The sequence below is a fragment of the Zootoca vivipara genome, chromosome 11, assembly GCF_965207765.1.
Source record: "Zootoca vivipara chromosome 11, rZooViv2.hap1.1, whole genome shotgun sequence".
In the NCBI taxonomy this organism is placed as follows: domain Eukaryota; kingdom Metazoa; phylum Chordata; class Lepidosauria; order Squamata; family Lacertidae; genus Zootoca; species Zootoca vivipara.
The window spans coordinates 4836892-4853616 of record NC_142594.1 but is presented as its reverse complement, the minus strand read 5'-3'; the positions used below and the strand labels follow the sequence as shown (position 1 = coordinate 4853616).

The following is a 16725-nucleotide window of genomic DNA, read 5'->3' as shown; positions in this document are numbered from 1 at the left end:
AATGAACTGCCGTGACCAAATAACCCAAACTTAATAATGCATGATATAAGTCAAAATATATAGGATGAGAGACCTCTGTATGGTTACAGAAGGAATTTGTTGAAGAGGTGAAGGTCCTATTTGTTTTTTATAGAATTATGACCCCTGCTTTCATTTGGAACATCCTGGAGGTGGCCCAGGATCCATATGAAGGAGGCTATTTGGCATCTAGTCTGCCTTCCTCCCCTCTCACACTCACTGTATGTTTATGATAGGAAGTCAAAAGGTTGTCCTCTTTCTCTCAGCAAGATGGCCTCTGAGTGACACTAGGGATGCCATCAAGCAAGCAACATCAAAAGGCTCAAGACAGGATTCCTACAGACCATAACTTTAGTTGGCAGGGATTTAAGTAGGCTGTCAAGTAGTAGCCGGGGGTGTCCATCTGGCAGTCTAAAGAGCACTATGTCTGCTATTCCCTGAAAGTTGACTCACAGTTAACTTTTTTCAAAAGGTTGGAAACGAGAAAGCTTGTTGACCATATACGTAGAAATTGGTCTGAACTGCAGACCAAATGGATGGCCCATTCTGCACCTCACTCCGATATTTAATGCTGAAGAAACAGAAACAGTATTACAATTTCAAAAGGGATAAGGAAAACAATGCTTCTCTCCAATGGAGAAAGTTTCACGTCCAAGCAAAACTTGGTTAGCTTCCATAGCAAAGTTACAATCTCCAGATATTATATGTACCAAAGGCAACAATGCAAATGAAAACATAAATTTGTGTTAAAAGAGGGAGGGAGGGTTGATGTCCTTGCAAGCAGATGCAACATTTTACATAGGAAAGCCTATTTTGGTTTTTTTTAAACCCCTGAAGGTTAAAGAGAATGTAGCTGACCTAGACAACTGCATCATGAGGTTAAAAGAAATGTGCAGATTCCATCTTTATATTTATTAAATTTGTTGCATATATACCCTACATTTAAAGGAATTCCTAAAGCAGCATAACAATAAATATCACAATATTAAAAATCAGATAACATAATGTGCCTCAAGTGCTAAGTGAAAAGTGAGTGTGTTTATGTGATGCTGGGTATGGTTCCTGAAATCCAACTCTTCCCTATCTGGGTGTTTCTCCTCAAAGTAGGCAGACCAAGTAATTCCGTATTCTAGTTTTAAGCACCACTTTGAGGTCAGATAAATTGGTTGGCCGTGATGTACATTTTGGAGCATGTACACTGGATAGAACGTTTTCTCATTTTGAAATGTCATTTTGATTGACTGCACATCAAAGGTGTTTGAAAGTTGGAGGTAAACCGAAGAACAAAAAACCCAAACCACCCTTTGAGAGCCAATAAAAGAAGAAGAATTAAGCAGTGGTCAAAATTAAGCTATCGCTTTTGCTTTTGTAACCCGTCTCAACTGACATCAACCAAAATATACCGAACTCACACTTGTGTGGCTCAAAACAGAATTTTGCTGGCCAAATGTGACCAGCCAAATTCAAGTATAAATGTCTGCAAAGTTCAATAATTATTATGATTTCTATAGCAGATGGCCTCCGGGCTTCTAGTATGTATTTGATTTTCCAAAGGGAATGTTCCATTGCTCTTTTTTCTTTGAAAGCAATACAAACACAATGCCAGTAGTCTCAAATCACAAGCTGTTACAATTACCCTTTTATCTCTACACAGAGGTTAAGAAACAAAGTTTGGTTTCAAACCTTCAGTACATTGTTATGAATACTGGAGGGGAAAATGTTTTAAAAATAGTTCAGTGGTGCCCTTTAAAACCCGTAAACTCTTATTGTGCCTCTTCTATAAGTAGCAAATGGCTGTGAGGTGTGCGCATGGTTTACTTCTGAAATATTGCGGACTGTATAAGACTTTGTTTGCTTAATTTTTCAGTGGAACTGAATTTTTATGATCTGCTCATAAACCTCCTGAACATAGTAGTCTAAATGGAAACACTGACACAATCTTAATTACACTGGCTCCAGCATGATACAGTGATTAAAGTTTGTTTATTTTGCACAGGAGTGTGTGTGTGTGTGTGTGTGTGTGCGCGCACACACACACACACAATTTCATTGTTGGGAAAACTAATGGAAAAGTAATGTGGCAATGGAGACTATGACACTTTATTCCTTTGCTTCAGAACAACAGTTCCGTGTTTTCACTTTATTTATTTTAGATGGAGAGAAATCTTGATACATTGATGTTTCTAATTTTTACAAAATTGCGATAGCTACCCCACCCCTATCCCAACCCCCCAGTTGCATTCTGTTCACCCAATTGAGCTTATGTCATATGGGAAGCTCTGGGGTCTCAGGTAACCTGCTCCAGAGTTGTTGAGGCTTTTATATGTAGGTAAAAAGATATATCAATCAATCAGATTTTATTTGACCGTCAGTCAGAAATAAACATTTATCCATACAAAAATTGTAAAAAGATCTAAAAACTGACTCATAGGCCAATGCAGATATTTGACCAGTACGGCAGTGGCATAGTGTGGGGGCCACAGGGTTGGTCGCCCCAGCCACAAAAATTCTTAGGGGCACAACCCTCGCTATGCCACTGAGCCCCCAAGGTGCCCCGAGACTGGGAGGGAGGTGGCTTCCTTTCCTGGTCTGACAATGCGCAGAACACATGGCGCAAATGTCTCCATGGCAGCCAGGTGGGCTGCGAGCAGGGAGCAGGCAGCCAGTCAGGTCCTCCCCTGCTGAGCTGGAGCCCCTTCTAACTGTCCACACCTTTTGGCGCCTCAGGTCTGCATCCTTCACTTGAAAGCGCCACACGCCACACACTTTTCGAGCCATGACTGGTGCTGCTGCTGTGTGTGCCAGGTCATTGCTGCGCTGGGTGGCCCCTTTAGCTCCCTCCCCCCCCCCCGCTTTGGGATGGAGGTGACGGGGCCCCTGCAGTGCCGCAGAGTCCCCAACCCAGGCCCCCATATGAGATCAGGCAGCCAAAGACATGATGGCCTTCTGCTGGAGTGTTTGGCATGGATGAAGAGGAGGCCATGTTATCCTTGGCTGCCAGCCGGACTGATGGAGCTTCCTGCGGGCACACTACAGAGAGCTGAAGCGGCTGGTGCACGGTGATGCACAGCACTAGAGGGCACTGGTTGGGTGGTTGGAGTCCACGTCTCACCACCTGGGAGGAAGTTGCACTGAAAACTGGGGGGGGGAGGACCCGTGGTGACGTGCTAGCCCCCTTCCTCATGGTGATGCTGTACCCCCTTTTGCACCTTGCCCTGGGCATTAGCAACCCATGTTATGCCACTGCAGGAAGGGGGACCACTCACCATCCAGGACACAGCATTTTTCACCAACTGCAGCCTCTAGTTCTGCCATGAGGGAAACCACAAATATTTGTCCCAGTTACTCAGAACTCGGTTACTTACTTCCTGAGAACATCACTGAGAACTGCACCCTCCACAGTAAAGCTAAATGCAAATACATCATTCAGCTTTTTATATAATCTTATATTCTTTTAGCACACTTCTAACTTCCCTGTCATCTAATGGTATGACTATCACTATTGCCGCAAGCTAGTTTATTGCTTTGGTTTTATTTGATATTTTTTTTGTTGATCTTCATGTTTTTTGCGATATACTCCTCAAGTACTTTTTCTTTATTATCCCTTATTGTGTACTTCCATTTGTGTTGCCAAACTGTATGTTCCTGAAAATCGAAAGAAAGGGGCCTTTATGAATATCTTACTAGCCAGCAGGCTTTTCAGCTGATAAATTTCTGATGAAGCACAAGGGATGATATGTCACTTACTATAAGTGACTGTAAGTCATTGAGAAATAATTAAGTAAATAGCATGCATCACATAAACCTTTCAATTGAAAGAGCCCCAACCTGAAAGCATGCTGAGTAGCACTCGTATGGATAAGAGGGTCCCTGCTGAGGCTGAAACATTTAAAAAATAATTTGTTTATTGAAAATATACACCCACCCACCTCAAAAGCATGCTGGAGACCATTGAGATTTACTTGTGAATGAGGCTGTGTAAAATGTAAGTTCATGTTGCATGGAGAAGTAGAGATTGGTAAGGTCATGATCAAATGAAGTACCAGTAATTCTTTAATGTGAATGGTTAGGCCTATTCAGAAAGGTGGGTGGCTAGGTAATAATTTGGGTCAACAGGTATTGGACAGTGGCAAATTGCTTAGTAAAACAATAACTCCAGCCTTATCCATATAGTAAGTGTTGTGGCAAGGAGCTTTCTTGCTTGAGTGACCCTCACCAGTTCCCTCTTTGCAACTGAAGCCTGCCTCCATTTCTGGACCCAGAAGTTGCCTTAGCAGCTAGAAAACACAGATATATGGCATCTTCATTTTATTCATTGCTTGGATTGGATTAGGACCAAAGGACCTGAGTCATTGCTCTTAATCTTTCGTTGCTCTTAATCCTTATCCCAGACATGAGAGACCCTTTTCTGTTTCATTACAGAATGAAGTGAAGTATGCAAAGAAGGTTGGTGGATCAGACATAGAATGGTGACCAAGCCCTTGGAAATCTAAAGTTCAACCTACTGAAAGACTAAAAAGAAAAAAGAAAAAAAATTCACCCCACCATAGCATTAATCTCCATAAAGTTTATTTTATTTAGGAATAAGCAAGTAAGGAAGCATTAACAATAATTTAGCAAATATTACATTAGTAACCTGGATGTGTGTGCTGTAATCCAAACTTTAAAACACCAGTCGTCACTGAAGCATATGTTGCTGAACTCATTGGGATTGTCTCATTTCCCATCTCTACTTTTTCTTGGCAACATTTTGTCTCAATGGCACCACATTTCATCCCTTTCATTGCTGAAGATGAATTTCGACTCAAGATCCTGGGCCAAAATACCTTCAACCTTTGGGATGGTCCAGATGTGATTCAGGTCCATCTGTATTTATCATGTGTGTTGTTTTTTTTAAGAGGCTGAAGCATAAACTGACATTAAAAACAAGCATTGGTGGTATAAGTAGCTTTGGAAAGGAGGCCAGCAGAAATCCTGACCATTTGTCTTTTTGCTGTGTTTGCAAAACTCACTTCTGGTCGAAGTGTCTAAGAGGAAGTGCTTTTTAAAGGTTTTGCTAAAGACTCACAATTCCAAACTTCTCCGGATGGAATTTCTATTCCCCCCCATTTTAAGCAGTCTAATCTCAAATGTATTAAACTGGCTATCCAACCATGAGGGTGTACAAAAGTGAGGGCCATTCAGTCCTAAATTATTGTTTTTAAGAAAGCGGTAGTATGCAGTGAAGCCTGGAGCTACAGGTGCTCCCGTCCCAGGGACTTCGGCAAAGCTTTAGCATAGGTAACCATTGGCCTGGATTACCATCTTAAATTTCTAAATTCTTGACTAATAATGAGATCCTGTGAGAATTGCTGGAGCAGGGGGAATCCGTTCTTATAGCAATTGTCGGCTGCTTGATATGGAAAAGCTAGGACAGAACCTGTGTCAGCTGCTCATGAGTAGTTCAGACTTTGTTTATCCTTGGCAAAATTGCAGTGTAGTTCATGTGGAACCTATGGAGGGGTGAAAAGATAGGATCTTGACAGTGCAGTCCTATAACATCCACTCAAAAGTAAATTTCTTTTAATCCAACGAGGCTTATTTCCAGTAAACTGTAATCAGATATACGGCAAATGGCAAAATAAAAGGCAAAACTTTGTCTCTTACTTGATAGATTTCATACTGCAAACCTGCAGGCGGCAATTGTTCTTTTTGCCTCAATCGTTGTGCAGCCCCAAGCTTTTGAGGTGCTCTAGAAATAATGGCAATAATAGCTATTAATGTTCACTCTAAGTGGCATAAGAGGCAGGTGGTTGTGGCTCAAATAGAGGAGATCTATATTGGATTAGGGTTCCATTCCCATGTCTGCCTCTTTCGGAGAGAAGAGAAAGTTGGAATTCAGTAAATGTAGCCATTTTGACTAAGTTGCGCAAAGCAATCTTGTGCAAAGCAACTTCTAATACAATGGTGTGTGTGTGTGTGAGTGTTATTTTCACTAATATTTTCATTATGCACACTTTGTAAACATTGGTTGGTTGGAGAACTGCTTCACAAAATTAAGATGGGTGGATTTTTAAGGCTAGCATGCGTCCAGAGGAGACCAAAATTCCAGCTCCTCTATTATCTGGTCCTTTAGTGGGTCATTGTTTGCCATTCTCCCAGGGAGACCCTTTCTCCCTAATAGATCCTTGGTTGACTGAGCTTCTCGTTGTGTTTACAGCCTCCTCCACTCCTGAAGCCTGGGGGTGGTGGGAAAGAATCAGCGATCAAGGCAGGACTTGGTATGGGATCCAAGTGGTTCTTTGGGCCCCTGGCCAGGATCTCTGAGATAGATCTCTTCAGACTGAAGGTTTCGCCAGGTCTTCAGTTGGAATGTAGTTTTCAGGGCCCCAATCCTCTTCCTCCAAATATTTCTCTCCAGGGTCTGGATTGGATAGATTGGATTCCTTAAGGGGAAACACTGACCTTGGTGTAGGTCTTTGACTAGCCATGACTGTTCTATTATAATCCAGTAACGATGTCTTTCAGGTGGCAATACTCTCCTGTTAAAGACCTCCAAGGAATGTCCACCAGCTAAACTCCCATAAGAAACTGGTTCTACAGCACAACTCTTAACATCATTGCTTATGACTGTATTTGTGTTGGAGATAATGATAGTACTGCAACTTTAATTAATTACTATGAAAAGTGTATATATTTATTTGATTTCTGTCCCACATTTTAATCAAAATAGTTTATGTAAAATAGCAGTTATATTTGGGCTCCTTCCAGGCCATCCCTGCCTCCACCAACACTTGGCATTATTCTGAGTTATCATCAATACTCACTTTTCATTAGGCTAGTGGTTCCCAAACATTCTCCCCTCACAGACCACTTGAACATTGCTGAGAGTCTTGGTGAACCACCTCATCATTTTTCTGCCCATTGTAGCAATTGTAGTGTGCTGTGCTACTGGCTGCATGATTCTTCATTGTGTTTTTACCATGAACCAAAGGTCACAATTCGGGAACCTCTGCTTTAGACCATTTGGGCTGTTCCTATCCCTTGATAATTAGAGGATCTTTGTATATTTACCCCAACCTGTAGCTTCTTTCACCAAACATTGCTTTGGGATGTCATATCATTCATATCCACTGATTTCCTCTAACAAGCTCTGAAATAATTTCCGTGTCTGTGGCTTATTTCTTCAGTTACTCTTATACCATGAAGTTCTTCTTCTTCTTCTTCTTTGGCAATCATTCGTAGCAGAGTAAGATTGTCTTCCATAAACACGGTTTTAACAATGGGTCCGTAAATGACTGTGGAGACCAATTCTGGATCCACATGTCCTTCCACAGCGGGGACACTGGTTTCCGGGTGGGAGTTGATCACAGTGTGGATTTGCCAAGCGTGTCTTCTTCTTAGCACATTTCTCCCTTGCGTCCTGAGATCGAGTTTCTTCAAAGGCCATGACACCTTTGGTAAAGGCTGTTCTCCAACTGGAGCGCTTGCAGGCCAGTGTTTCCCAGTTGTCGGTGTTTATACTACATTTTAAAAAGATTTGCCTTGAGACAGTCTTTAAACCTCTTTTGTTGACCACCAGCATTACGCTTTCCATTTTTAAGTTTGGAATATAGTAGTTGCTTTAGAAGGCGATCATCAGGCACCCGCACAACATGACCAGTCCAACGAAGTTGATGTTGAAGAATCATTGCTTCAACACTGGTGATCTTTGCTTCTTCCAGTACACTGATATTAGTTCACCTGTCTTCCCAAATGTGTGAAAATTTTCGGAGACACCATTGATGGAATCTTTCGAGGAGTTGGAGATGGCGTTTAAAAGTGGTCCGTGTTTCACAAGCATATAGTAAGGTTGGTAGTACAATAGCTTTGTAAACAAGCATTTTGGTTTCCCTGCGAATGTCCCAGTCCTCAAACACTCTGCACTTCAATCGGGAGAAAGCTGCACTCGCAGAGCTCAGGCGATGCTGGATTTTGGCATCAATAACTGCCTAGGTAGGAGAAGTGATCAACATACAGAGGCTGAGTTGAGTATGTGGCGCTACAGAGGGGTTATTTTGCACTTTGTTTTTTTGGATGTTGAGTGATAGGCCAAGCTTTTCGTAAGCTTCTGCAAAGATATTTAGGATGGTTTGGAGGTCATCCTCTGAGCGTGCACACACTATGTTGTCACAAAGTTCAGGACACCAACGTTGTGTATTATTTTGCATGCAATTTTTGTCATGTTCCTGGATGCCCTGTCACAAGCCTCTGTTCCTCACAAACAAAAGACACACATAGAAAAGACTTTTGCCTTGTATGAAGTAAATTTTATTGCACTAATTTAGCAAGATTCATGGCTATGGGCAGCAGTTTATCAAAACAAAATCTCATTAAAATCTGTCTGCACTTTGCTTTCTGTCTCCTTTGTATAATAAGATAGTGGAGCTTTCTGTGACCAGACAGTAACCTGTGGTAACCTGCGGGTTGTGTGTGCATACATCCATAGACCATGAATGAAACTGTTGTTAGCACTCTTAAATGTTGGCCTTGCTGTGCTAATAATGTTGGGAAGTTTCTGCTTTATCAGCAACAATGACTGACAAATAATCAGCTGTTTTTGTGATGGGAAGCCATAATATCTGCTCTGCTGAAGAAGAAAATAAATTTCATGCCGAGAGACGCTGCTGTATTTATTCCAATACTACTTCTGTCTGAAGATGACAAGGGGATTGCATTTTCCTAATTACATTTTAGGATTTACTCATTTTTCCCACACATGCCCCAAAGTCAGCGAAGCAGAAACATTAATGGCTGGGCCTTTACATGTATACCGTAGTAACTTCAATACTGGCAGCACAAGAGTATGAACACAAGTTAGATGCTGCTGTGTGGTCTGCCCAGCATTTGCAAAGTGATAATTGCCGATAAGCACATGATTATACATGCATTTACTTTAATGGGACCTTTGAGAGCATCATAAATAAAATACAGAAGCCTCATCTTTATGTGCCTTAAATGGTTGAATGCGTGTGCTTGCTGTGATGCGTAAATTCAGTTAAAGTCGAAAAGCTTTTGTTGTTGGGTAGAGAAAATATTAATTTATATTGAGAACCTGGACTATTTAACATATTTTTTAAAGCGTTACCTTATATTTCATTCGTTGAATTTATATGCCACCTTTCTGCCAAGGCACCTAAAGCAGTTTACAATATTAACTTACTAAAACAAATGCAGTGAAGATAAAGTTGGCCTGGAAGCGGAGGGGAGAGTCCAGCAGGAGCAGACATGGATGTTTTCTATGCCTGCCTCCCCACCTCTCTTCTGCAGATGGTGCGTTTGCACCCAGACTGGTTCTGAAAGACAGTGACCTTTAAAAACGACTGATGGTGGAGGCAGGAATATTATTCACATAGTACCATAGTGCATGTTTCAATTACATTCTGATCTCCCATACTGTTTCTAGGCTTTCAAAACAAAGGATGGCTACATTGTGGTGGGAGCAGGAAATGACCAACAGTTTGCCACTGTCTGCAAGGTAATAGTAATTAAAGAGCTCAAGATGATAATGTTGATGATTTCGTGAATCACCTTCAACATAAGTCACAAGACCATTTACAATACAGTGGAACCTCGGTTTACGAACACCTCGGTTTACGAATTTTCGGTTTACGAACGCCGTGGACCCATTTGGAACGGATTAATTCACTTTCCATTACTTTCAATGGGAAAGTTCGCTTCAGTTTATGAACAGACTTCCGGAACCAATTACACCCATGCTTCAGGTTAAGTACGCTTCAGGTTGAGTACTCCGCGGACCCATCTGGAACGGATTAATCCACTTTCCATTACTCTCAATGGGAAAGTTCTCTTCAGTTTATGAACGCTTCGGTTTAAGTACTCTGTGGACCGTCTGGAACAGATTAATCCACTTTCCATTACTTTCAATGGGAAAGTTCGCTTCAGTTTATGAACGCTTCAGTTTATGAACAGACTTCCGGAACCAATTGTGTTCATAAACCGAGGTACCACTGTAATACGATAACAACAGTACAAAAGGAAAAAGTCGGTTTTAAAACAATACAAATAAATATGTTGCAGGTGTATGCATGATGCTAGTAAAATGTTTCACCGATGACTGGTTTCTAAATGAGCTAATGTGGAATATTGATTCTTACATAAGAAGCAGCAATGACATATTCTGTTATATAACTTAGGGTTGACATATTTCCAGAGATAAAAATCCAGAAAAAGTTGTTGGGCTATCACTAGAATAAGAGTCTTTAAATAAATAGCTAGGAGACACACCTGAGATATTATTATTGTTTTAATATGTTTTGACTGGGTACTTGCACACAAGTAGGTTTCTGATGTGAGCTGCTTGTGTTGTTGAATTAGTGGGAAATCGAGATGGAAGAATTTCAGTTGATTGATTAATTAAAGGCGCGATGGACATATTTTACTCCAATTAATTAAAATTAAATTATTTTTAATTAATCGATTAAATGTGTTAAGAAATGCTTTATGTAGAGAGCTCAGTTTATTGATTATATTCTTTGATATTTAGTGAATGACTGCGTCTTTCTCACTGAAGACCAATTTGCACAACTTTCTGTGATGATTATGTTACTGAATGCATTTCAGATCCTGAATCTGCCTGAAATCAGCCATGATTCCAGATACAAAACTAACCAGCAGCGAGTGCTAAATAGGAAGGAACTTACTGAAATTTTAACAGCCAGGTATGATTTATAAATTTAAGCTTCAAGTGTTTATTTTTGCAAACTTGTCACGGCCGTTTTATTATGTATAGATCACGTAGGCTAATATTAACTGTAGGGTGTTATGTAAGTTTATAAAAACATAAAATTTCAAGTATTCCACCAAATGGATATCACTTAAGAAATTTTGTCTCAGGCAAGATTGTCTTGATTTGTCTTTAACTAGGTAAGGACAAATTCGTCTGTTTCTGGTCCCTCATAATAATATTCGATTTTCACATTAACATGTGCATTTTAAAAACAACGACCCTCAAAACACATATTTCAAATGGCACTTTTTCTTAAAATAAGTACTTAAATGCAACTCTTACAACTAGCTATAAATGGTCCACTAGGGATCTTCTGTGCAACACCATATTGTGTATGTGGTCATCAGTAGGAGAAGTCATTTTCCTTTGGAAACATTCTTTATTTTCCTAGAACCTCTTAAAATGTTCTCAAAGGCCCCTGAGTCATCTCCTGCATGGAAGACAGTCTCACCTCTCCCATATACGTGCCCTCTCCAGTTTTATTTCAAACACCGCTCTATGGGAGGGGGGGGTGCAGATTCATCCAATTCTTTTGCAAAGTCCTGACGTGGGATTCACTGAAAGACAATATTCCATTTGTCATTTTTATACCCATAGTTGGCTGTTACTTGGTTGTCCCTCTTGCTGTCTCAAGTTCAGTTCTTCAGCTTGTTTGCCAAATATATTATGCTATGTTAGCAGAGGTTCCACAAAATCCCTGGAGGACTGCAGATACTGCCTGCACAGACCTCTTCTGTACTTCATATGCTAATGGAAGAACATAATTTATTAAGTGTCATGTTAGTTTGAATGAATCTGGCACCCAATAAAGAAAGACCAATTGTAATATAAATCTTGGTCCAGGATCTTGGAGTCGTATGTTTCCATTCCGGTTCCTTGTAATTTGGCTTGTATTAGCTAATAGACATCATTTGCGGAGTGATCACATTTTATATGGTAAATTTTGAAAGACAGGTTATGTGGGACTTGTTACTGTTTCTTGGTACTGGCAAAACAAAAAACAAAAAAAAAAACCTTATTCCTTGGAGTCTTTGCAACAGTATCTAAAACAGAATAATTGTGGAGAACAAACCATCCGTCACAAGTAGAAAGCAGCAGAGTAGATTAACGCTAAATATCCTTTATGGGTATGCATCTGGCAGAGTTTCTTGTGGAAAAATATGTTAAATTGCCAGGACTGGCATGCGTTATTACAAAATCGGAAAAGTCTAAGCTCAGCAAGGCTAGCATTTCCATAACTGGGCCTGACAAGATGAAGTTTATCTGCAGTAGTGTCAGCAATCACACTGACAACAGTCAAATTTAATGCATTGAAGAAGTGATTATCTGCCTTACAAATTATCAGAAACTGGAAGTCTGATTAGATGTGAGGTTCAGCACAACCTGACTGCACATGGTGCCGCTACCTTGCTAAAGTTAAGCAGGTCTGGGCAGTGCATGTGTGGAAGGGTGCCTAGGAATCCCACATAGGCTGCCTTGAGTTTCATGAGCTGCTAAATCCCAGGTGCTCTCAAAACGCCCATCCTGCTTGCACATTAGGGGATTCTTAATATGGGAAACCCATGTGATCTTGAACCTCCCGCTGCCTTGCAGCTATACTCATTTGTGAGAAAGGCTTCAGGAGTAAAGCCAGAGGAAAAATCAGCCTTGCAAAACATCCTCAGGAGAAGGAAAAGGCTAAGGAGTAACCCTACTCTGAGACTCCTACCCGGCCACATTTTCTCTCTGTCACTTCCTCTCAAGTCTCAATATCACATACCCACGTGCCATTTTTCTGACTCTCTGACTCTTTCTCTCATCCCATCAGCGTTTATCAAACTTGAGTCCCCAGCTGTGTTGGACTACAATTCCCATCATCCTGGTCCTGCCAGCTGGGGACCCAAGTGTGAGAAACACTGGAAGTCATGCCAGGTCATTAGTTCTGCTTTTGATTGCTCCTTTCCCCTCCACTTCTTGCTACTGCCTCCACACATTGGTGTGCCTCAGGATACCCCCCCCCCCACAGCCTTGCCCGCGGTTCTTTCATTTCATTTCAATTTATTTATTGTATTAAATTTGCATACCACCCTTCACCCAAAGATCTCAGGGCAGTTTGCAGCATAAAAATACAAACTAAAACAGGCACAGGCAAACTCGGCCCTCCAGATGTTTTGGGACTACAACTCCCACCATCCCTAGCTAACAGGACCAGTGGCCAGGATGATGGGAGTTGTAGTCCCAAAACAGCTGAAGGGCCAAGTTTGCCTGAACTAGAAATACGAAATGCGTATCTGTCAAGGTTGTTACGACTACTCCTTAGTAACGACCTTCCACATGCTTGTCTTTCAAAAGTCTTTATTAGTGCACATTATTTACAGTGTAGTGAGCTGTCGGTTTCATGTCTTCTCATTCCGAATCAGAATCTGGCACTGCCCCCTTTCGCGATTTTGACCAACATAAAAGCCTCGGGACAGTGAATCTCCTCCCCTTTCTCCTCCTTCTCAATACCGGGGTCGGGGGGAAGGGTCAACAGTCTGCCCTAGTCCTGCCCACTCTTTCCGCCTCTCCATAGCTGCCAAGTTCTCCCTTTTTTAAAGGGAAATTCCCTTATGCTGAATAGGCTTCCTCGCGAGAAAAGGGAAAACTTGGCAGCTATGGGCCTCTCTCTCTTCCTGCCTGTGGAGCAGGGGCTCTCCAATGCTGCTAGAGCCCTGGCACTCCTTCGCCATCTCCTGACTCACCCCTTCAGGCTCCCCGCTCTCATGACTGCTTGGAGATGGGCTGCTTCTGATGAGAGGGGGGGTTCTCTGTAATCCCTCCCCCTTACAGTATCCTTCTTCAGTTCAGGCACATCCACATCTCTGGTGCTCTTCCCCCATTGCCTGATTTCCGGTCCCCCCCCCCTATTAATGCAATATGGCCTAGGCAAGAAAGCCTGGACAAGGCAGCTCCCCAGCATCCATCCCTCCTGCTCTGCTGCCACTGCCCATCACACAAGGATGCTGCTATTTCAGCCTCAGCAGTGCCAGAGGCTGGCGAGGGAAGTGGCGGGAGGAGGATGCCCCAGGTGAGCTGCTGGGGAATGGGGAGGGCAGGGCAGCTTTCCAGCAACCATCCTGCTTTGCCATTGCTGCCTGCCACTCCTTGTCGTCTGTGGCTGAGGCCAAAATGACAACAGCAGCGGGAGGGCAAGCAGTATGAGCTGAGGGCAGGGTGAGGTCTAAGGGCAGGGGCACAGTTTGGGCAGTGAAATAAGGAGAGGGGCCATGGCTTGGGTGAATTGTAAGGGGGTTGGCAAGGTTTAATGGGAGGGGGGATGGCCAAGTGTAAAGAGAGGGGGCTAATAAGGGGGTGGGGGTTTGGCACGTTGTGAAGTGAGCAGGGAAGCAGCTCCTAGTTTACATACACATAAAGGTAAAGGGACCCCTGACAATTAAGTCCAGTCGCGAACAACTCTGGGGTTGTGGCGCTCATCTTGCTTTACTGGCTGAGGGAGCCGGCGTTTGTCCGCTTCTGCAGACAGTTTTTCCAGGTCATGTGGCCAGCATGACTAATCCACTTCTGGTGAAACCAGAGCAGCGCACGGAAATGCTGTTTACCTTCCCGCCGGAGCGGTACCTATTTATCTACTTGCACTGCGTGCTTTTGAACTGCTAGGTTGGCAGGAGCTGGGACCAAACAACGGGAGCTCACCCTGTTGTGGGGATTCAAACTGCCGACCTTTCAATCAGCAAGCCAAAGCGGCACAGTGGTTTAACCACAGCGCCACCCGCATCCCTTTACATACACATACATAATTCTGTATTTTTTAAAAAAGCCGCCTTGAGCATGGTTTTACATACACATACGCATAGTTAAAACCATAGTTAAAACCATGCTCAAGGCAGCTTTTTTTTAAATAAAAAAATACACAATTATTACAGACATAACAAAAGTAGTCATAAACAATAAATATAGCATCCCAAAGCACACAAGCAAACTGAACAATATTCTCACATAAGTTATAGCAAAATCTAAAAGAAATATATGTTAAAGGTAAAGGGACCCCTGACCATTAGGTCCAGTCGTGACCTACTCTTGGGTTGCGCGCTCATCTCGCATTATTGGCCGAGGGAGCCGGCGTATAGCTTCCAGGTCATGTGGCCAGCATGACAAAGCCGCTTCTGGCAAACCAGAGCAGCACATGGAAATGCCGTTTACCTTCCTGCTTCCTATTTATCTACTTGCATTTTGACATGCTTTCGAACTGCTAGGTTGGCAGGAGCTGGGACCAAGCAACGGGAGCCCACCCCGTCACAGGGATTCGAACCGCCGACCTTCTGATCAGCAAGCCCTAGGCTCAGTGGTTTAACCCACCGCGCCACCTGTTACTTATATTATTTTTTGTTACACTCTTCCCCCCCCCCCAATAAAACCCTAAACAGCAACCAGCCCAGGAGTCTATTCCGCAGCCTTGGCTTTTGTAGCTGGAGTCAGTCCAGGCCAGGTGGGAAAGACCTGCAAGGCAGGGAGCAGGTCTTCCAGGTCTCTGGCCTCTTCTGGAACCCCAGCTTTTGTAGTTTATACATAAGAACATAAGGGGAGCCTGCTGTCTTTTCTGATGAAGCATTTTAAAGTGCTTCAGCTTTTTGCATATCACGTTCATTATTTTTGACAGCACATGCTTGGATGTTCCCTATTCTCATTCAAAGATACATTCTTTCAAATCCAAAGTGCAGACTAGAGAATGCTGGTTGTGGAAAAGATCTTTGGCAATATTTTTCACAGCATTTACAGACCTGCCTGTTTCATTGCACAATGATAAAATAACAGACACATATTTGGCAATGGTACATTTCCAAGCGCTTTCCCCTTTGATTCAACTACCTCAAAAAGGGCAATATAAAAGGTTGTTTAAATGTTTGCAGAACTGTCTGTGAACTTCATCTAAACAACTCCACATAGGGAGGAGGAAGCAGGAAATGTCTCTAATGATACGAACATGATAACAAAGTAAGATTCTATAAATGACCCCAAGGAGGCAAGCAAGTAAACCAAGGAAATTTGGGTTGCTCAGGATAAGTATAGTATGTCATATGCAAAACCGGATGACCTTGGGACAAATATTACAATCATACAACACACAAATATGTAATCAATGTTGTTATCTGACTAACAATTGTGGTTTTTAATTGGGACATGTGTTTCAGATGTAAAGGAGGAGAAAACTTTGCAAGGCTTTGAATTGGATCTTTGTGTTTTAAAAATAGACCTTTTTCTCATGCATATGTCTCTTAACCACATCACATCTATCTTTTTGTTGTGAAAAATAGACGTGAAATAAAAAAAATGTGAAGCTCATTACAGTAATTAAGAATGGGAGGAAATGTACTGGGTTTTATTGAAACGGCTGATAATTTTGGTTTGCATCGCTGCTGGATTGCATCAGAAAATCAGATAGAATTGTAAGACAGTCTAACCATGATTTTTGCCCCAGGGCTTAGTCTCTGTATTTCTGAGGAACATGTGCAGAACATTTTTACTGCATTATTTACTACTTTGAGAGAAACTAGCTCATATATATATATATATAAATGTTGGCTGAAATGGATAGTTCAAACCGCATGTTTCCTTATTCCTAGGTTTTTGGAAAAAGAGACCACCAAATGGCTAGAACTCTTTGAAGCTAGTGGTGTTCCATATGGTCCAATCAATGGCATGCAGCAAGTGTTCTCGGATCCTCAGGTCAGTTCTCTTCGATGCACCTTTGAATACTTGTTTAAATTTATTCATGTTTGCTCCTCTTCCATTTATCCAACCTCAGTTGATGTTACCGTACAAATAATAACAAAAGTAGTGGCACAACTATAGACATTTTAAAAGCTGAATCCTAGGGAATCTTGACTGTTTTGTATTGTGTCACATAGTTGGTCTATTAGATCCTGAGCCATATCCTGACTACAGTTCGATGAACTTCCAGA

General features: G+C 42.0%; 1 protein-coding gene across 6 annotated transcripts in view; it reads left to right on the top strand.

Moving 5' to 3' along the window:
* The window catches only part of SUGCT (succinyl-CoA:glutarate-CoA transferase), a 282021-nt gene that overhangs the window by 86671 nt on the left and 178625 nt on the right, over positions 1-16725 (top strand). For all 6 annotated transcript variants that reach the window (XM_088654259.1, XM_035129164.3, XM_060280556.2 and 3 more), the window contains 3 exons: positions 9443-9514; positions 10621-10718; positions 16387-16489. In XM_088654259.1, coding sequence (XP_088510385.1) covers positions 9443-9514; positions 10621-10718; positions 16387-16489 — 273 coding nt within the window. The remainder of the gene's footprint in view (positions 1-9442; positions 9515-10620; positions 10719-16386; positions 16490-16725) is intronic.